The following is a 22,539-nucleotide window of genomic DNA, read 5'->3' as shown; positions in this document are numbered from 1 at the left end:
TGCAGAGAAATCATGTGCTTATTTCATGACATCAGTGTTACCATGGAAATAATGTGATGTCACAAAATAAGCATTATGAACTTACTGAAGGACAAATAGTAGTAGGAAAAATATTATCTGAGAAGCAAGACCTTGTCTGAACACACAGTTAAACTAATTAATATACAGTAAATCCTTCTCCCCCCCTGCATTGTGATATGCATTTGAAAGTTCTCAGCCGCATGAAAATTTTTAATTCAAAGTTGAATATTCACTTATTTTTAAAATCCTTTCTTCAGCCTACAAGTCCCAATTCAGAAGATAGAAATAAAAATTGATCAAATGTTTTTCAAAAGCTAGAAACTGAGTAAGATTAAGAATGACAACTCAGCCAAGATTTTGCTAGTAAAACAGAATTAGGACATTCCAAAGAGAAGGCGAAAGTGCACATGCTGACCACATTAGAGACAATTCTAATTCATTTAGATTAAAAATCATACATATTAAAATCACAAATCTCAAATAGCCCCAGACTCTGCATTTCACCCAGAGTCTGTAGTTCTCTAGATTTCTACTCTGTATTTGGATATACATGCACTCAAATAAATCCAACTGCACACTGAAATAAATGTTCTATATTCAATTAACACAGGAGTAGTAAGAAGTCTGAGAGATCAGCAGTTGTATCAAGTGTAAACTAAATTCCTTTCTGAAGGTAAAATCAGAGGGGTTGAGCAATGGTGGCTGTCCTGCTCTGCCTCCTAATTACTGCAGCATTTTGTAGTGAGAGCTTAATCTTGGCTCTCAATTCCTACCAACTGTAGGGAAACATTAGCTCCAAAATTACAACGTATTTGTTGGTCTGAAAAGCTTCTCTTTTCAACAGATGGACTGACTTCTGCCACTTGCAGATGCAATGAAGACCATTTATGGGACTCTCTTAGATGTCATCGTTGGGGACAGCGTTTACCCCTTATAATACAGGAGGGACCCCTAAATTACCATACTTCCCGTTTTCAAGAAGCTATCGCCATAATTGTCTAGTCTGAGTGAGAGTTGTAGGTGCTTAATGGGTTACTGTAGTTTCCTTCTCTCCTATTCACCTTGTTTTGGCACTTTTTCCACTACCACCATTTGGATTGTGTGTGTTTATGTTCCTGAGGTCCTTATTGCGGCCATTTTCCCTCATTGCCACCTCCTTCTCATCTGTATTTCAGTTACCCAGTACCATCAGCGTGTCTGTATTTACACAGCATGAGTAATCTCTGCCCCAAGGAGATTACAGTCAGTTTTACAGACAATGAAGTTTAGCCAATACACCAGATGACTAAATAAAGGTAAATCTCTAAACAGTGACAATGCACCTTTTTAAACATCTCTTTATTGGATTATTGTTAAGAGCTTCCTGGGAAGAAGTTTCAGAGTAACAGCCGTGTTAATCTGTATTCGCAAAAAGAAAAGAAGTACTTGTGGCACCTTAGAGACTAACCCATTTATTTGAGCATGAGCTTTCATGAGCTGAAGTGAGCTGTAGCTCACGAAAGCTCATGCTCAAATAAATTGGTTAGTCTCTAAGGTGCCACAAGTACTCCTTTTCTTTCTGGGAAGAAGTGTGTTTCATAAAAGAAGTGAAATGGAGCAGAATTTCAAGGGGCAAAACAGAGGTAGTCTTATTCCCAGCATAAGAGGCAGTTTCTAATTTACTGCTTGATATTCCACTTCATTTTATTTTTAAAGGAGAATGGAGAGGTTGGTGGGGCTTTGTTTTCAGGATCCCTACTGTCTTTCCCTAGCCACCCCAAAAGCACAACATGAGGATTAATCTCCCACAACGTGAGGGTCAGAAGTGGCTTTTGGTTGCTAGCTGATGTTGCATCTCCAGACAGAAGTCAATAATAGGTTGACCTAGAAAACACTCTTCTGCAGTGGTGTGAAGGTACAACTTACTATGACCTTGTTAGACACTATGGTTGGACCATCTATATGGCACAGCTCTCCCATTCCCTCATTTAGTCAACATCTTCCCTCCATGTGTGGATTTCCCTTCTACCTACATTTTTCTTCTGTATACCTTCCCTTCTGTTTCTCTCCCTTCCCAAAGCAATGTACAGATGCTATTTCTTTCTTTCTTTCTTTTTTTTTTTTAAACACAGAGTTCACTTTGTTGTTCCTTTTGGGGAAATGCTGACTAGTAGCATGTCAGTTTCACTCTGATTCTGATCTTATCAGGGACCCCAGGAAAGTACAATATGTATGATAAGTAATACAGTTGAACTCCTCCCTTCAGTACTGAGCAAGTAATCTCTCAATGCTGGATGCTGCAAGTAAACTTTAATTTTTACAATCCCAAACTAAAATTTAAAATCCTTATATTTAAATCTAACCTATACTTTACCAAAGTCTTTGGTAATTCATTTCATTAGCTAGCTACCCTCCCTTTCTGTAATATCAATTTATCCTAATGGAGGTAACATCTACATCTAGGAACAATATCCAGTACAAACTACTGCATGCCTAGGTATGAAAAGTTGACTGAAGCATAACAAGTTTTTACTTTAACTTTTAAATTGTTAAACCTCGTACTTAAAAAAAGAAAATGAAAGAAAAAGCTATCCCACTTTGTCATTTCTCTAAACATATTTGAACATATTTAAGTGTCTTAATATTTCATGATACATTTTTATTCAAATATAGCACCGATGTTTTTTATTTTACGAAAGCGACAATGACAAAAGTGTGTGACTTGCTGTGATTAAAGAGTTATCCACAATCTATGAAGTGCCTGAAAATAATAAAAGTGAGTGTCCTGGACAGAGTTATACAATATTTCTGAAACCGATAGAGGTTATTCAGAATAATTTTCCTCACCTTAAATAGTGATATTTCCTCTGCCAATAAAGCTGTGCTATTAGCATTCTAATTTTAGGTTCCCTTCAAAAACATCTTCAGAACAACTGCTGACACGACGATTCTAGGTAAGAATCTACATATCTCTAGCAAAGATAAGAGATCCATGCACTACTTCAAATGTTTTTATTTGAAAATTATAAATAGGATAGATAAGGAGTGACTTTTTAAATTAAAATACATCCAAGGCTTTTGTGACCCAAACTCCTACAGATTTGGTGTATACTTCTGACCAAACTATTTAACAGCAAAGTCAGCTTACTAAAATATTTGTTTAGTTTGGTTGTTGCTTCATTGGAAATTCCAATTTGTGTCTGATTCATTTGGCCCAAAATCTTAGCCCTGTGCAACCAGAAGCAATTTGAAAGGGTCAAATATTAGAAAATTCACTTTCTGCAATTGTTGATCATCTATCTGGTGTGCATATCTTACCAGCCAAATACAATGTTCATAGTTTTATTTTGTTTTTAATATTTTTTCACTCCAACTATTATTGGGGGGAAGAGGCAGAGTGGGGCCTCATGGCGGAGTGCAGGTAGAGCCATGGTCCAGGTGCCGGTAGCTCTCCCACTTCTCAGGAGCTTCCAGCAGCAGCACTCCAAAGGCGTGCCTATCATTTTCTATAGTTTCAGAGCTATCCGCCAATGATAATGTTTCAGTAACATCATGTATGTCACATAGTCACAGTATATCACCTGTGGCAAAAAGAAAAATAAAATCTCCGTAATCCAGAAACAACCATAGATAACTTTGTGATAAGAACCAGCAAATTACAAAAAGAGGTAACTGATGAAAAAGTTGCCTAGTTTGTTTAAGCAACAAACTCTCCTTTCTGTATGATTAAGAACCTATACTTCATTAACATGGTTCAGCCTTTAAGACCAGGATACAATCCACCCAACAGAGCAGATGTCACAGGCAAATTGCTGGATAAAGTGTATGAAAGAGAAATTGAGCAGTGTGCAAAAGGTCTAGAAGGTGAAATTGTTAACCTGAGTCTTGATGGGTGGACCAATGTCCACAATGATCCTGTTGTATGTGTTTGTCTGACAACAGAAGAAGGGAATGTGTTCCTTACAGAAACAATTGATACATCAGGAAATGCACACACAGCAGAATACTTACAAGCGGGAGCAGTAAAAGCTATAACAAATGGTGAAAAAAAATTCAAATGTCTAGTACACAGCTTGGTCACGGACAATGCTGCAAATGTATCCAAGATGAGAAGAAATTTAGAAGAGAGTCCCAAGCTAACAACATATGGTTGCAGTGCTCATTTGATGCACCTCCTAGCCAAAGACTTCAGTGTTCCAGAAATAAAGGCTAATGTTGTTGAAATTGCAAAATACTGCCCTAACAACCGCTTTGCAGCAGCTGCTCTGAAAAAAGTGGGAGGAACCAAGCTAATTCTCCCACAAGACGTGCGATGGAACTCAGTAGTGGACTGTTTTGAGCAATATATCAAGAACTGGCCTAATCTGATGACAGTTTGTGAACAAAATCATGAAGGAAATAGATGGCACTGCCACAGCCAAAGTTCTCAACATTGGGCTTATGAGAAATGTTGAACACATGCTGAGTGCCCTGAAGCCTATTTCTGTAACCTTGAACAAAATGCAGGGAAATAGCTGTTTTATTGCTGACACTGTTGAAATTTGGAAGGCACTGAGTGAGATCTTAAAAAGAGAAATATGCAACGACAGAGTTAAATTACAAGCATTAAAAAAACGAATGGGACAAGCACTATCTCCAGCTCATTTTCTTGCAAATATTTTCAATACTCAGTACCAGGGTCAAACCTTAACTGCTGAAGAGGAGGAGTTGGCTATGACATGGACATCCAGCAATCATCCCTCCATAATGCCAGCTATAATAAACTTCAGAGGTAAGGGTGAACCATTCAAGAAATATATGTTTGCCGATGATTTTTTAAAGAAAGTCACACCAGTGAACTGGTGGAAGGCACTTAAGCACTTGGATTCAGAGACTGTTAAAGTGATAATCTCACTTTTAACAGCAGTAGCTTCTTCCGCCAGTATAGAAAGAATATTTTTTTCCTTTGGACTAATTCATTCCAAATTGAGAAATCGTTCGGGACCGAAAAAGCAGGAAAGCTTGTTTTTCTTTTCCAGATTATGAATAAACAGGAAAATGAAGGGGAAGACGACTGAGTTAGCAGCAGAAGCCAATATTTTAAGTTTCTCATGTTGATCTGGCTGACATAGTGGATTTAATTTTTATTGGTGTTTTTTAAATATTTCATTTAACTAGTTTAGTTAAAAACAATTTTACTGAAAACAAGCCTGATTTAAAAAACCTTAAATGTTTAGCTAAATTCAAAAATTCATATGCTTGTTTTGTTAAATATTATATGTTTGCTGTTGAAGAAAAAAATCCAGAATACATAACGTTGTTGTTTTAGTTAAATAAAACAATTTACATGTCTGTCTGGTGATGTTTTCCTCCTAATCCAGCATGGAAAGAATATCCTCCAAATATTAATGATTAACCTGTTGAATTAGAGATAGTTCACCTCCCAATGACTACATAAATATCTGCTTCAATTATCTTTGGTAAATGAAATAACCAAACAATCATTTTCTGATATAGCTGTAAAACTAATCTGAAAAGTTTTCAAAATAAATCACTTTAAAAATGTATAGTGTGTACTGTCTAAAAATGAAACCTACATCTATCTCTGAGTTGTGAAGAATATATAGTAAGGTTATAACAACCAACAAGAATGCACTTTTATATAGAAATCCATGATTAAATCGAGTCTTCCTGACTAGTGATTTAAATCAATTTAATTTAAATCAAACCCACCTGGATTTGAAATGAATGCAATTAATTTAGTTAAGAGTGACTCAAAGTACAGTTGGTTTGGGTGCTGATAACATGAAGTTTACTGCAGTTAAAACCTTTCCCAAAGCTATTTAAAGTGAGGAAAAGGAAGAGGAGGAGCAGGGAAACCATTGTATGTAACCAAACACTGCCAAGCCATCACCTGAAACAAAGATTTGGTTGATGAAAATGTAGAGTAACAGGTTTCAGTCGTGACCCACCACACCAGAAACTAATCTCTGAGCATTTAAGATTAAGGAGTCTTTAGGAAGGGGAAACAAATCTGAAACCACAAAAATATGTTTAAGTAACTTGAAGAATCTGCCAAACCCATAAAACCAAGTTAGAGGATGAAAGTCTGACCTTAGCTCACCTAGCAACAATTTAGGAAATTTGCAAGGTCCTGATATCAATACTGTGCCAGCATGTGCTGCAGCATCAAACTGAAATACAGCAAGTTAACCCAGATTGTCAGTCTACATTTCCAGCATTCAGTGAAGGGTCTTTGCATTTAACAGCTGCTATTAATTTTAAATAAATTGCTCTTTCGGGGGGTAAGAGAAATAGTAATAACTTTAGGATACACTAAATTACTCCCAAATTATGTGTTTACCTGATAGGTTCTTGAAGGAGCTGTTATCCACTTCTCTGGATGCAAGGTCGATGATAACTAGACAGACACACACTTTTTGCCTAATTTTGAGCCCAATTCCCTTTGAGATTTGTGTCCTAATGGGAACTTGCAAAACCCTACCATTTTGTATTTGCAGTCAGAGAGCAACAGCAAGAACACACACTGTTTGTTAAGGAGGGAACTCCTCCCCATTGCAGAGAAAATAAACACTAAAAATCACTCCCTCCTGCTTCATAACTTGTCCTGCTTTGGGTTTCACGACACCATTCTCTCTTTGCTCTATCTCTGGCTGTTCCTTCAGTCTCTTCCAGAAGGTCCTTACCATTTCTGCTACACTTATTGTGGGTTATTACAGGGCTCTGTCCTAGCCCACTCCTCTTCTCTCTCTCTGGATGATCTAATCATTCATGTTGCTTTAATTATGATCTCTACACTGATGACTCTTAAATCTTCTTCTCCTAACCAATGGCCATCTCGCCAATCTCATATCTCCTTGTTAGTCTCTCACTGTTAACTGAAAGTGAATTCATTTTTCCTCCATTCTCTACCACTGTTCACAACTACCCTCTATCAGGCACATAACCTAGGTATCATCTTTGACTCCTCCCTCTCCCTTGTCAGAGTCAGTCCATTTCCAAATCTTGCTGTTTCTTCATACACAAGTTATGAAAGTCCTGACTTTCTCTTTTTTCCTTACACCTGAGACTCTTGTTGAAGCTCTTATCTACCACCTTGATTACTCTCTCCCCTTTCTCTGTACTCTGACACCAACAAAACATCCTCTACCTATCATCATCTTGCCTGTCATTTTGGACTGTTCTTCTTATCCCAACCACATCAAGTGTAAGTTTAACCTTGCCTTTCAGGGCCTGTTACTCCAACCCTTGCTACTTATGGAACTTTGCTGCCCGCCCCCAGGGATGCCTACTTTTGCAATCCATCTATATATTTTCTTCCACACCATACCTTAGGCTTTGAATACCCTTCGAGAGCTGGGTGAAAGCCACATAACATTCAAACCTCTCCTGACAAACCAAATCTATGACAACTACAAGAAATTAGTCAAGTAATATTAGTAAGATAGAAGGGCAATGGAGAGAGTTTATATTTCTAATGCAAAACAAACTGCACTACTAAAAACGTCATATCATCAAAACATGTTAATCAAAACTGTAACCACTACATTTTTGCTGTACCCATTCTCCTATTTTTGACTCTCAGGCCATAAACTCTTAGTGATAGGGACTGTGATTTTCCTTCTGTTTGGCACAGTGCATAATTGACTACGATGCTACCAGAAATAATAAATACAGATTTCAGCGATGTATCATTGACTCAAAATGTTTCTAAGTCTGTTACTTAAATAGACAAAAAATGTTTAATACGTGTAAATTCAATCTAAAACAATGTTACACATCCTTTCTATGCCACTTTTCTTGTTAGACTATAAGCTCTTCAAGGCAAGGACTGCATCTTTGTATCTGTTCGACATATGCCTAGAACAATAGGTCTCCCAATTCCAGTTGTGTCCTTTGAGTACACCACTACAAAACATATTTTTTCTGTTTTCCAACTTGTTTAGTTCTGTGCATTTAACAGCACCTTGATGTCTAGTCAATATCTCCCTCTGTGTGGGTCTCTCACTCAAACAGAAGAGAGATATTTAGAAAAAATGAGAAAATAGGATTGTAAAACTGCAAAAAATGACAAGAAATACTAAAGGTATAACCTGAGTACTTTTTAAAAAACTGACTAGAATTCCATTTCATGGTCTTCTTTTAAAATATACAGATATTTAAATAGATATACCTGCTCCTTGGAAGAAACATAGACTCTTTGATGAACACTGAACCAGACAGCAGGATATACCAACAGGTGCCAATATCATCAGGGCTGGAATAAAGAAGAGAAAATGATGAGAAAAATAATTTAGATACTCGGTAGACATTGCAAAAATATGTTAGAAAGAGCATCACAAAACTATGAGCCAAAAATGCATAACAAACTATGAAGGAAAGCTCGTGTTTAATCATTTGCATCAAAATTCCTTAAACAATTCTAATTTCCCCGTAAAAACACATACATCACCAGAACACTTTGAATTACTTAATAGATTTTTAAAATTGCAATAGTTGGTAGCAGTAGCCCACAGCACACAATCACAGCAGCCCAATAAAATAAAACTGCACCTGATTATAAAAGATCAAAAACAAAGTCAAGCCAAGTAATATTGGTTTGTATTCTGCAGAATCTCTTACCCTCTGATGGAGGACAGAGCCCCTAGCCTTCAACATGAGCTCCTTCCCCATTTCTGGATGGTCCCTCCTTCCCATCCCCTCGTCCAAAAAAATATTTACTCACTTCATGGCTCTGTCTTGCCAACCACAGTGCAGACAGAGGGCTCACATTCCAAGAGCACCTCCACTCATTTGTCAGCCCGCCCACACCAAACAATTCTGGGCTGCCAGTGTGTCTGGTGCTACTTTGTGCTGCTGTTCCATGCTTCTTCCTAGCATAATGCTGCAGCAGGGAAAAGCAGCTTTCCCCCCCCCTTTTTTTTTGGGGGGGGGGGAGATCAGGACAAGTGATAGTGATTAGTTACTAGCAGGAAAGGAGGAACAAGTTGCAGTTTGCTTCTCTCAGTGATCCTGACCCAGCTTATATCTCAGCTGGCCTTCCCGCCTGTACAACACAACCACCCCTTCATTGCCCTCAGAACCTCCAAGAAACATGTCTGTAGGTGACACCTAGATGGGGGATTAAACTAGTTTCTAAAGTTTTACAGGGAATAACCACATTAGAACAGCAAGTAGTTTGTGCCATCTTAATTGGTGTAGGCTAGGCTGTGCCCATTCATTCTTTGCTTCTTCAGTTTTCACCACTCCTACAGCTTGTTGCCCAGATGCTTGAATCCAGTCAATAAATGTACATAACATTTTCATCAAAAATCAAAATGACTGAGGTTCACTCTTAAGGATGTAGAATTAATCATTCTATAGCACTTCCTACTTAATTCTTTAAATTACAAGCTTCAAGTTTTTAGCAACAATTAGCTTGTTCAACCTTCAAGCAAGCCTAGCCCACGTATCTTTTAACTAAAGGTGACAGCATAGTTATTAAAATACAATATTTAAGCTAAGTAAGCTATTTAAGCCAGCTGCACATTTCTCATTTTAAAAAGCAAAGCTGAAAGTACATACATGACTATGTCCTCAAAAAAGAGTACCGAGATACCACAGTGATGAGCGCTGTAGAAATGCATCTAGTAATTTTTAAAGAGAGAGGATGATGTGAGACAGAAAAAAAGCAACAATCAGAAAAATGGCTATAAATTACTAAAAAAGCATATAAACGACAGAGTATTAACATTCATAGTTAGGAAGTTAATTCTCTTTCAGTTCTTCCCTGAACATATAGCCATGACAGAAATAAGTCACTCTTGCGGACTTAATAATGAAACTGTTTGCCATGAAGAGACATCAGATACCTGGATGATAAACAAATAGATCACAATCTCATTTCCCTCAATGACCAAGTACAGAACAATTGACTGAGATGGCCATGTGGCCAAAAATAGTTCTTTCTTATTCTCACCAAATGGGCAACACTATCGTGATATGGGAAACTACACGCTACAAGAACTTATCCTGGAAGACAAATTCCAATGGGGGCAAATTAGAGCATCATCACAGGACATAAGACCAGAAAATAAGATGTGTGTCAATGGCAACATGTCTTGCTTACTGTTCCTTGCATACCAGGAACAAACTGGTGTTTTCTTCCCAGGCATGTTGTCAAGGATATCTATTCTCTTTTTTTACTGATACTAATAGGCACTGAGAAATGGTGACAACAAAAGTTTAAATAAAACTGAAAACAAATTAGGAAAAATAAAGAAAGCTTTAATCTGACTGAAAAGCTGAGTTAGAGACAGACTGTAGAGGATATAGAAACATGAGCATGAACTGAGGGAAAGAAACATGAGCATGAACTGAGGGAAGCTGGCACGGTGCAGTAGAGGAAGTTTGCAAGTACACAAATTGATCTGTGAAGGCAGACAGCAAAATATGAAAATAGGACTTGGAATTACTGTTTTAAGATTAATTTCAGAGTAGCAGCCGTGTTAGTCTGTATTCGCAAAAAGAAAAGGAGTACTTGTGGAACCTTAGAGACTAAGCCTTTGAGCATAAGGTTTCGTGAGCTACATAAACCTTTGAGCATAAGCTTTCGTGAGCTACAGCTCACTTCATCGGATGCATTCAGTGGTATTTTCCACTGAATGCATCCGATGAAGTGAGCTGTAGCTCACGAAAGCTTATGCTCAAATAAATTGGTTAGTCTCTAAGGTGCCACAAGTACTCCTTTTCTTTTTGTTTTAAGATTAAGAACTTCTCAAAAATGGAAGCAGTTGAAGGAAGAGTTCACACTGCACATTGAAATGACAGTTTCTGAAAAGGAAAAGCTGAAAGTCAAACTTAATTATTTGATTGTAAATCAGGATAGGGATACTTCAAATATCTTGGGCCCTGAACTGTCCAGAAGGAACACAAATTAAAATCTCTGTATATATCTTCACTGCAGAGTACTAACAAGCTCTCTTATGGTGATCTCCAGGTAGAAGAAAAACTATCTTTACAGTTACCAGTATGTACAAGGTTGGGCTGTTTTTCATCTTGTACCAGCATAAGGCTGTAAGAATGCACAATCCAAGGGGTATTTTGATACACACATACACACACACACATATATATATATATATATTTGAATTTTAAGGCAAGTCTTTCATGTCACTCTTTCTGTGACCACCAACCTCACTTCCTATAATAAATGTTACGTAGCCAATGAGTAAAGAACCTGTTATTAGTGACTTGTGCAATCTGCACCCTAAACTTATCTAAAGCTGGAATACACTGGACTTGATTCTATTTCACAGCTATATTTTTGGTACTGCTCAAGATTATCTTCTTTGTGATGGTTTGTGGCATCAATTAAGAATATTGAATTATCAAACAAAAGAAAGCCATAAAGGAACTGATGCATAAATAGATCAAAGTTTCAGGAACAATCACTCAGACATGGCAAATTTTGACATATAATCAACATTTGGACATCTGATTTTCTCTCTGCTTCTTCTCCTCCCCACCCATTTCCCCTACACCCATCACTCCTTCTTCCAACATTGCCTCTATGAGGTTTAACAGAATCTAAACTGATTTTTTCTTTAATTATAATTGCTGATTTTGGATGTGGGTGAGACATTATGGCAGAAGTAAGTGGCAGGTAGGGATGCTGGGTAAGGAAGCTGCTGGTAAGAGTTATGGAGGGAATTTCTTGGCTGTTAGGTGGGATAGGATTGCCAGTGGGGTGTCTGCCCTTCACCCCAAACCCCCACCAGCATAGTACTGTGTTCCTAGTAGCCCTGGTTCAAGAGGCTACAGAGCCAGCTCTACAGCCTTTTGAAATGGTGCTTCCCTTGGATGATAGCACTGTGTAGGTGAGAAGCTGCACTTGAATTGTGGTGGTGAAGTGATGGGGTCTGGACAGCCAGAAAGCAGCAGAAGGGGAGAAGGGCAGGGAAAGGAGCAGAGCATCTCCATCCCTCCTTTACTCTCGCTCCCTTCTTGGTTTTAACATGAATCATTTCTCAACGTGTGGGGTGCAAACAAGTGGGCAGCCTTCTCATTACCGACTTCTGGAGTCACGTTCCAGAGTTTGGATGTTCTGCTCTCTAGACAATGTATACTCTAGGAACTCTGCAATCACAGTCCCCCTTCTCCCCACTCCACACTTGCCCTCCTACCCGCCACTCCACACATGCCTTAGGAAATTCACATCCACAAATTGTGGGCTTCCTAGAAAAATAATTTAACAAAAACAACTTAGGAATTATGCATGGTGCAACAGCTCCTTTGAATTTCTTATGGCACGCATGGCAGTTATGCATGATGCAAGAAGCTCACATCTGGCTACAGTAGACTTAATTGCACCCTATGAATCTATGAAAATAGATAATTGCACCCTGTGAATCTATGAAAATAGCCAAAGCAAGACAAACCATTTAAAACAGATCTGGAGTATTTAGACTAAGGCATTTTTGAGCTATGACCAGACAACAGATTAACAACAAAATTTTGCCTACCATCTGTCCCAAAGATACCTTCTAATCTCCAGGAAAAAAAATCTAACCTGGCATAAAATCTTATTTGTAAAATCTCTTGTAGACTGGTTTCTTTTTGGCAAAAAGGAGTGCATGGGAGAAGAGTATCAAAACCAGTCCTATAGCATGTGGAGAACATGCATCGCTCCCTTAAAAGCTATTGCTGCACTATTAGAAGTTACACAACAAGTAAATTCAATAATATTACAAGGAAAGTTTTCCAGGCATTTAGGGAACAATAAGCTTTTGAGAATATGAAAAACTATTGTTTATAGTTAGATACAGTCTTTGAAATAACAGATCATTATTGCAGAAACTCTAATATTACAGTATTATGTTCTAGATAGAAGTACAGCATTGTGCAAACACAGGTTTGGAAGCAGCACTAAAATGGGCACAACAAGACAATGCATTTGTAAATTAAGCTCTCTGACACAGAGGTTTGTGCATTAATAGCCCACTCCTGCAATATACTGAGCACCCACAACTGACCTGACAGGAGGTGCTCAGCACCTTGCAGGATCAGGCCCAAAGTGAGGAAAAAGCTTTTAACGATGCTGTTTGGAAACGAAGCTTTTCAGTAATTCACCTGTCGCTGAAAAAAGCAGCTTATTCAGACCACAAACCAGTGAAGAATCCTCTAGTTCCCCAAACCAATTCTCATCAGATGTTACTCAGATTACACAAGTAGGTGATATAACAAGGTCCAGGTGAAAACAAAATATTTATTTTTATTTTTTTTAAAAACCACATACTAAACCAGGCATTCTTTCTTGTGGACAGTCTAATTCCTATCTCATTCACACTAGTTTTACACTGACTTTAGCTGAGGTATTTCTGAGTTACACACCTGAAGTACAGTAGTAAGGCACAGAACAATGAGCAAATGCTGAAACAGACAATACGTACCAGTAGTTGTTCTTTGCATTAAAAGATTGATTAGACTAAGTCATCTAGATAAGGACGACCATGAGAATCTGCAATTACTAAAAGAAATCATTCTGCAAATACTATTATCTTCTAATGCAGGTGCACAATCAAGGCCCCATGTATTTTGTATTAAGCTTGATACTACTTCTGCGGCAAAACACCTTGCATTCTGCAGCCCTTTTGTGCATAAGACTGGAGATTCTGCAGCAGCTTCAGGTAAATTTTAAAAAATTAGGTTAATGAATATGAAAATGAATATGATACTAAATCCAGTTTATTTTACGCTACTATTTCCTTTTTAATTTTCAACATAATATAGAATTTTGTAGTTTACGTTTGTAGAATAAACACATTAGCTAATGGTTAAATTATCAGCACTGAAATAGTCAACAGTGTCACTGATACCTGCATCACTAAATTAGCACCTCACTGAGATGAACAGGAAAGTTCAGACCTCTAAGAGCTATTGTTCCATGACGCGTGCAGACTCAGGCAGATAGTACTCCACCAGTTTACACTGTTCATATTTGGTAGGTTCTCTTTGCAACCACAATGGCTACACTTTTTAAAAAACGGGAGCTTAGAAGTGGATGTAAAATTCTGGAGCGTGGGTAGCTTCAGTGGAAAATTCCACAGCCACAGGTTGAGTATATGGGGTGTTAAGTGTAGTGCTTGCCCAGTCAGTCCACAGTTAGGGGAACCATTACAGTTTCTGCCAAAAAAATACTCTGGCCAGTTGATCAGAGCAAATTACAAGGCAGAACATTCACAGGCCCTTTTTGCCTGGGTCTCTGTGAGCACCCATTAATCTGGAGTTAGCTGAGGCAGAAGGCACACTGGTGGCCTTTCCAAAAGTATCCACTACAAGGAGCTTCTTGAGATAAATTATATGGAGTCCAGTAATAAGTTAATCTTTCAGTCAATTTGATGTTAGAAAATCCATTGACCTAAATTACTGTATGGGAACAAGGAGATATAGTCCTTCAGATTGTGACATTGCTTGAAGACAAAAGATGAGACTAATATGACAGAAAGGAACAAGTGTTTGACATATGCTGGTCTTTGTTTTTCTAAACACACACTTCTCACTTGCTCCATGTTACATGAATGCCAAGTGGTGGAATTGTTTGATACATCACCAGATGGAAATGGCAACTGCATGTCTGTTTTAAGAAGAAGGTTCCAGGTTCTTCTGTATCTGTGGAACTTCCAACAGCTACCACAGTGGACAGTTTTTATCAATACGGGTAATCGAATGTCCACAGAGGCATTCTGCTGGTGGAACAGCATCAATAAAGGGGGTCTGTCATTCTGTGAGGAGGTTTAATTTGACCAACTTGAAGTCAGAGTTTTATTGATACATGTCAAAATCAAATGTGGATGCAGGCAAGTTTTGCCAACAAAATTTTGGCACATAGAGCAGCCCTTACAGTTGGAGAAGAATGGGTATGGACCTGGGAAGCAAACTGCCCCCAAACTCAGAAATATCCAGCTAATGTGCTTATCCCATGATTGCAAAATGCCTCCCATATACTCAAATGCAAAAGGTGCAAGCTGCCAAAAGCACCAGCTTCCCGTTACAACTTCTACAACGCAGACTACATATTGATAAAAATCTGCAGCATTCTGAATGCAGTGTTGGACCAATGTAAAATTGAGTACAACATAAAAACACAAAACTGCTATTATGTTGATTTAATTCATGCTTTATATTCAATAAAGTAAGATTTTATTTTAAATTAAGCAATTGTGGAATTTCGATTCTATTGTAACACAACACTGCAGACACCAGGGGACTTGCTGAAAAATTTAGATTCACCTTGCCTCAGTGTATGCAAATCCTTGATTTACAGGAATTATGGACTTGTAAAAGGAACTCCAGAGTCAGGGTTCTAACCTGCTTTCCATTAGATGCACGACTATGGTTCCCTCTCCAACTTTCTCAAAGAAGTCCTTTTTACTTGAATATGAGGTCAGTAGCTAGAGGGAAGTTGTTGGGGTTTTTTTTTTGTTTTTTTTTGCACCTGCAAAACTTGAGATAAATCAGACAAGTCATTTCTGAAACGTGGAACTTTGAAACATGACTTTGTGAAGTTGTCACACAAATAACTGTTTGAAAACTAAGGTTTTTTTTAATTGAACAGTCCCTGATGACATCAAAAGCACACTTCTAACTGCTGATAACGTCAGATGCTTTTTTGGGGACTTCTTCACAATACATTTCTAATATATGAATGCTCTCCCAGATACAGAGATATTCATAAATTTCAAAGGTCTGGTAGAGTTTATAAAGCTCTGCCATCATATGGCTACACTGGCTGAGTTCCTAAGCTCCACTTATCACATTGCTGTGATTCAAGGAGGTTGTAGACTCTCCCATTGAGCCTGTAGTATTCAGACAGCCAAATTGATCAAGCTGAAGGAGGTTAAAAATTCTGCTGTGAGAGTATCTGATTTTAATATTATATTGTCCTATGTTTAATTGAAAAATACGTATTTTCTTTACATCATGAGTTGCTTGCCCAAGTGATGCAATAGCTACAACTTCCATCTTACCCCCACAATCTTTGGAACAGATACGGTACCTGAAACTACTTTAAACATTTTTCAATTGACTTGGTTCAACATAACTGTTAAGGTTTGAGGTCAGTTTCTATTTAGCAGAGTACATCATAATTCCAGGTTTCTGAAAGAGAACCCATACAACATTTTAACTTTTATTATAAACCTAATCAATGCACACAGCACTCATGCATGTTTTCCTTGGGCATGCTCACATTAAGGCCAGGGACTGCAGACAATGGCTCACATAAAATAGTTTTAGCACCATCTGTTAAATTATTTGGATTTGTTATTTGGATATTCATTCCTTCAGTAAAAATAGTCGCCTCACCTGGGTGATAGCCAGGAGGCTAAATGCTATAGTTTCTGAACCAGAGTGATTCAAAATTATAACCAACCCTTGACCTTCAAGGTTCTGGACTGTACAAACTCCTGAATACCCTTAATATTTGGGAAGTCACTTGAAATTAAGGTACTGTTCAGTACCTTGCAGGACCCAACAAATTACTTGCGTCATCTCTAGCAAGACTTCCCTGAACATGGCCTAAAATTTCTTTTTCTCTGTTAAAATAGTGCCATAGATTTAAATGGCCCACTTAAATATCTGATTCTCCACTCCTGCCACAAATGGCATCAGTATAAATACAATCTTTGCAACAATGGATTATGGGTTAGGTCAGTACTGTAGTAGAACTGGAGATAAGATATTTAGGACCCAATCTTGCAAACGCTTAAGCACATGCTTAACTTTATGCATGAGAGTTTTCCCATTGGTTTAACTAGGATAACGTCTGTGTACAGTTAAGCACATTTATGAATGCCTGCAGGATCAGGGACTTTCTCTGATGGAAATCAAACCAGAAGAGAGCTTTCATGTATTCATGCCCTGGATTATAAACTTGAGAATCTCTACCCTGAAGGGGATGGAGAAGGCTTAAAGAGATTTATTTTCCCTTCAAGTTTTGTAACCCGGGCTCCATAAGGACCACCAATTAAATAGCATACCCATAACTTCCAGAAGACACTGAGAGAATCAGTCCAAATTTTAAGAGGTGGTCTTGTATTTCCTAACCCATTTCCGACTTGCAAAGATTACAAGATCGGCAAGAGCCTACAGAAACATATCTTCCTTGACTCTGGCAAGAAAAGTGGAACCCTCAGGAAATCACTATGGTTCCTACAATCTAAAGGTTTGCCCATACACCAAAACTGTACCTCTTAACCACAGAGTTATAGTTAAAGCAGTACAACTCCACTAGTCTGTGACTGCTGTTATCCCAGTGCTTTTCATTGGGAGGTTTATTGATTTAAACCCTCCACACACACACACACCCCAAATAGTGATACCAATAAATATGTTGTGCATAAACCAGGTCTCAGAACCTGAGCACAGGTTCAAGGCAACAACTGAAGTTGCCCCTCAGTTATATGGACTTGGATATGTATACCCAGATTCCTCTTTCTTGAAAGATGTTTGGAAAATGAGAGAAGACTACTTGTGTTCCAACATCTATTTTGAATAAGCAGAAAAGATGGGAGAGAATTAGTCCAAGCCATAGGAGAAAAGCGGACATATTGGAAATGAGAAACACCTTTCCAGTGTCAAGTATTAGACGTTACATGATGGAATTAAAAGAGAGCTTATCTATAAACCCATACTCCGAGGGTGTTAGTTTCTTCAGATTCATCTCTCATGTGTTTGAGTTGAGTTTTCCTCACACATACGCAGTTCTGAAGATAACAGCTTTTTCCTTGCCCATCTCATTATAGTCAACATCTGTATGTAGACAGCTGTTTTCAGGCCCTCCTTTGTTTATGTAAGCAACTACTATAGTATTAGACATTTCCCTTGAAGTGATTGGTGATGTTGCATTGCAAAAAAAAAACATCCACATTTTTCAATATTTTCCCAAGTAGTCAGCTACCATCTTACCTGAGTTGTTTGATCACTGGCACATTATCTGCAATCAGGTGGTGAGTTGTTCACATTTTTAACTGGTCTGTCAACTAACTGATAAATAATAATTGGCCATCAGATTCCTGATGCTATATGTAAGCAGGGTTTAAAGAATAAGATACATCCCAAACAAAGAAATATGACAGAGTATGTACTGAAGGTACAACTGATGGTCTATGTGTCAGCTACAACCCTACCTGCCCTCCCCCACCACCAAATACCTGAACATTTTAACTTGATGTATATTAACCAAATAATTATATTGCTACTGTATATTTCTCCTTATCCGTCAACCTCATCCCAAATTTAACAAAATAGAAAGATCACAAATATCAGAAGGGCAACAAAAAACGGTGTTCCTAGCTATCATTAAACTTGTGATTTTAAGTGGCACTTGTGTTTAAACTGATGTCCACAATTGTGACTCGCTGATGAAATGGGATGAAAGTTGGCAAAATTTGGCTCTTGGTATCTAAAAATGTAAACACAGGACATACAAAACACTAGGCCAACACTTCAGGAAATAATTTATTTGTAGATTTCTGCACACATAACCAATGCATCTTTCTCAACAATATTCTTTTATCTTTTTCTACTCACCAAAAATAGCACCAATTACTCTAAGAACAGCATAAAAGAGATTTTGTACTACAAAAAGTAAGCCTCTACAGAGACAGGTGTTTGTAAAAAACAGCTTCCATAAGTCTGTTTTTAACAATTAGTGAACAAGCTTTTTCATACCTGTCTATAGACAATGATCAGCCACGTTTCCCTGCATAAATAACCTAACACTGCATAAGATTGATATTAAAATTTTCAGCAATTATATAGCACTTGAGATTACGGATAGAAATTCAGGAAGAAAAAGCAGTAGACTCTTTTCTTAAGAAAATTCCATTCTAATTTACTGGTAAAACTGTGATGGAAGTGGTATATGATTACATAATCCTACATACAGATTTTGTGGACACAGTCTACTACTTAATAATCCTATGCCCTGGCATTATTTCTCTAAACTACCTCTTATTCCCAGCACTGCTGCAACAATAAAAATATGACTGTCTTTAGTCAAACATTTATTGTAAAAAAAGAGGGTGCAACCTATAATTCTTGTAAAAGCCTTAATTTCAAATTGACAAAAGGCTCACAAAGCATGTCGAAAACAATAATGTAAAAAATCTAGAAGAACTCATTGTACTACAATGAATTGTCTATACTATTAAGTCTTTATTCAATAACATTATCTATGCAGAATCAACTATCAAGTCCTTGAATGTATTTGTCCTAACGGCAGATGTTGGCTAAGAAGCTCCCCATGGCAAATGCCCTCCCAATAAAATATATAAACAAGAAATCCTGATTTACTGCAGTGCAGAGCTGGCAGGATCCCAGTACCACTTTGCCAACTGTCTGGCTATCAGAAGGTATAATACACCTTCAGGAGAGCGAAAAAGCAATAGACCGGCCGTTCAGCAATGACACTCTGCATTATTAAATATCCTGTTGGATGACTTTCACAGGAACCTATGGAAGTACAAGGAGAATGAATATATATTGCCTGAAGAGGTCTATCTAAAAATCAGTATGCTGATCCAGACAAAAGTTTCAGAACAGACTTAATCCTGAGTATGATGTTTATTTAGAGGGGTTTTAATCAAACAGATGCAAAATGTCTTCTGTGCCCTTGGAAATACACGGGTTAAGAGGAAATCTGTTACTAACTCTGAAATCAAGGATCTTCACTGAGCATTAAAAACAGTAAATTCTGAAATATTTCCAAAGCCTCCATGAAGAAACACACAATGTTCGGAAAAAATAAGTTTAGAGTAAGAGTACAGCAAAGTGTCAAAGAAAACAAGAGGAAATAATTATACTGGGAACCTAAAATATCAAGCATGAAAATTTTGACTTCTCTCAACATCCCAGACCTTTCACCAGTATGTAAATGGTGCACAGTATAAGTCTGGACCATTAAATGTTAATTAACAAAGCATTAAATTTAAAAGTAATTGAAAAAGAGCTATGTCTATTTAGAGTACGCTGTCCAGGCTGAGAGTCACCACAAACACTAAGGGCCACATTATGCCTTGCATGCATCCACCTCCCACTCTATAGCTATGTAAGACTATGCACACTTGCAGGGCCTCCTTCATTAGCCCCCCTCTCTTGCATATGCTGCCTCTGTGCTATTGACCAATCCTGAAGACACAGGCTGGCAAGGAGGGGCTATGAAGGAGCTACTGGCTGCTTTACTGTAGGAGCCAAAGAATCACTCTGGGAAGCACATACAAATAAGTTCCCCACGCTCATCCTCAAGAACCCTCTAAATCTGTGTCTTGCCTCTCATTGCATAGCAATGGATATTACACAGATCTACAGCTACAATGAAATAGCTAGAGTGTTGGGTTTTGTTTTTAAGAACATCTGCTACGAGTCCTTAGCTACTTTTCAAAATGTTTTAATACACAAGTTCCAAAATATATTAAACTATATTAATTTTGATTCTATGTAAAATCTTTATTTCAATTAGATTTTGCTTATGAGAATTGGAGAGAACAGCAGTTAGGGAGCAAGATCTGTGAATAGGTCTTTAAGCATGCTTCCCTCTCCTAAACACCATCCTTCTCCAGGGGTTGCTGGGGTCCGCATGCAGATATGAAACATCCAATGATCACTTCTCTTACTGTTTGTCAACAGCTACATTTTGGGGCTGTCAGCAAGTAGCACTCCATGGGCCTTTTAAATTACTTCATACCTTCTTCTCTGCCATCCCTCTCTCCAGCTAATTAGGGTCTACACATATGCAGGTCATCCACAATTTCATTTCAGTGGACCCAGAGACTGCATGCAGAAAGAAAAGGGAAGATTTTGGCAGCTGCAAAGACACTATGCCACATAATGCAAAAGGGCTAGGGATCTGGCCTTACTTACTTACTGTCCTGTAAAGATCCAGTAGCAGGATTCACTGAGTTGCAGCACCCCAGACGATGTCATTCTGTGATATCACAGCTACAGAACGAGAGCATTTGGATCTAATCTTAGAACACAGAGCTGCTCAATGGGAGCAGAGGTAAAAATCCTTTTCTCCCCATATATATTATATTGCTTTCAACGTATTAAAAATTAAAACTACATTCACCACAGAAATATAATTTACCAACAGCTATCAACCATACTGTAATATTAGCAATTCCATAGTTATTTCTTACTCCAAATAACACTATACTTTTTTTTTTTTTAAGAAGTTGTAGGAGGGGGGAAATGAAAGATGGGAGACTGAGGTATAGTTTTGCAGCTAAACATTTCAATAAGAGATACAGTGTACCTTAATCAGAAATTCAGCCAACAAATTGTAAGTTCTCTTTTGAGAACCTGAAACTGTGGACCTTCAAAAAGAACAGGAGTACTTGTGGCACCTTAGAGACTAACAAATTTATCTGAGCATAAGCTTTCGTGAGCTACAGCTCACTTCATCGGCTGCATACTGTGGATCTTCAGTTTAGCAAAACAACTGATTCGACTCCACCTATCATTTAGAAGTCTTCTCAAGTCATCATTTGTGTAGTAGTGTATGTATTTAATTTTTTAGTTAAATGATGTCCATCACTGAAGACAGATTAAGGGTTTTTTACATTAAACATGCACTTGGTAACAGAACTAATGGAGTACTGTATTAGAAAAAAATAGGAAAAATTCCAAATTATTATATTAAAAATTAGGGAATTTTAGGAAGTGTTGATGGAAGAAGATGATTCTTCTTTAAAATTAGTTCAAAACATTTAAAAGGTGGAGAACACTCATCTAAGGCATTTCAGTTTTAGGAGGCAACCCTATTGAAACCACTAATCTATAACTAACAATCAAACTCTGAAATATTTTCTCATTGGCAAGAATTTAGGAAGTATTTATCAAAGAGATCAGTCTTGAAAATTTTGTATTGGATACACATTCTCAGAAAAGAAGCTGGAGAAGGAAGGAGGAACTAACAATCATGCAGTGGCTAGGAGGATCCTCTTATCAAAGGTCACAAAGTATCAGAGCAACCTTTTTTTTTTTTTTATCAATCATAAAAACTTAATGCAATAAATTCATCTATAGTTTAACTCCACTGAAGTCAAACACTAGAGATCAATTTGGCCCGAAGTACCGAAGTCATTGTCACCTCCCCAGCGTATTTCAGCCACATGTGAACATTGTCGATTTTAATCTCTTTAGATGACAACCTGCCATCAAAATTGAAAAGTTTTCTGTCAGCATAACTTATTCCATAATGTACTCAAAGGGGATAAGAGAAGCATGCAAGTTATTTAAGTTATTTGAATACTCACACATTGATTCCATATAGTTTTCTTATAAGAATAAAAACTGCTTCCTAGTAAAACAGAACCTTATTATTAAAACTTTATATTTTAAAGACTCGGCTTTTCAATCTAATCAAAATTAAAATTGTAGGAATAGATCCCCAAAATCATTTTTGGTACACCGATGGGACATGGCTCACTCCCTTCCTCATAACCAAAATCATATATACAAATGTCGAACTGCATAGCCATATACCACTTATCAACC

At 37.6% G+C, this 22,539-nt stretch overlaps 1 protein-coding gene across 10 annotated transcripts in view; it reads right to left on the bottom strand.

Moving 5' to 3' along the window:
- The window catches only part of RAPGEF2 (Rap guanine nucleotide exchange factor 2), a 288,495-nt gene that overhangs the window by 149,392 nt on the left and 116,564 nt on the right, over positions 1-22,539 (bottom strand). For all 10 annotated transcript variants that reach the window (XM_048847537.2, XM_048847547.2, XM_048847539.2 and 7 more), the window contains one exon: positions 8,174-8,257. In XM_048847537.2, coding sequence (XP_048703494.1) covers positions 8,174-8,257 — 84 coding nt within the window. The remainder of the gene's footprint in view (positions 1-8,173; positions 8,258-22,539) is intronic.

This window comes from Caretta caretta, chromosome 4, assembly GCF_965140235.1.
Source record: "Caretta caretta isolate rCarCar2 chromosome 4, rCarCar1.hap1, whole genome shotgun sequence".
Lineage (NCBI taxonomy): Eukaryota > Metazoa > Chordata > Testudines > Cheloniidae > Caretta > Caretta caretta.
Note: the sequence above shows the minus strand (reverse complement) of the source record. Positions and strands in the feature narration are given on the sequence as shown.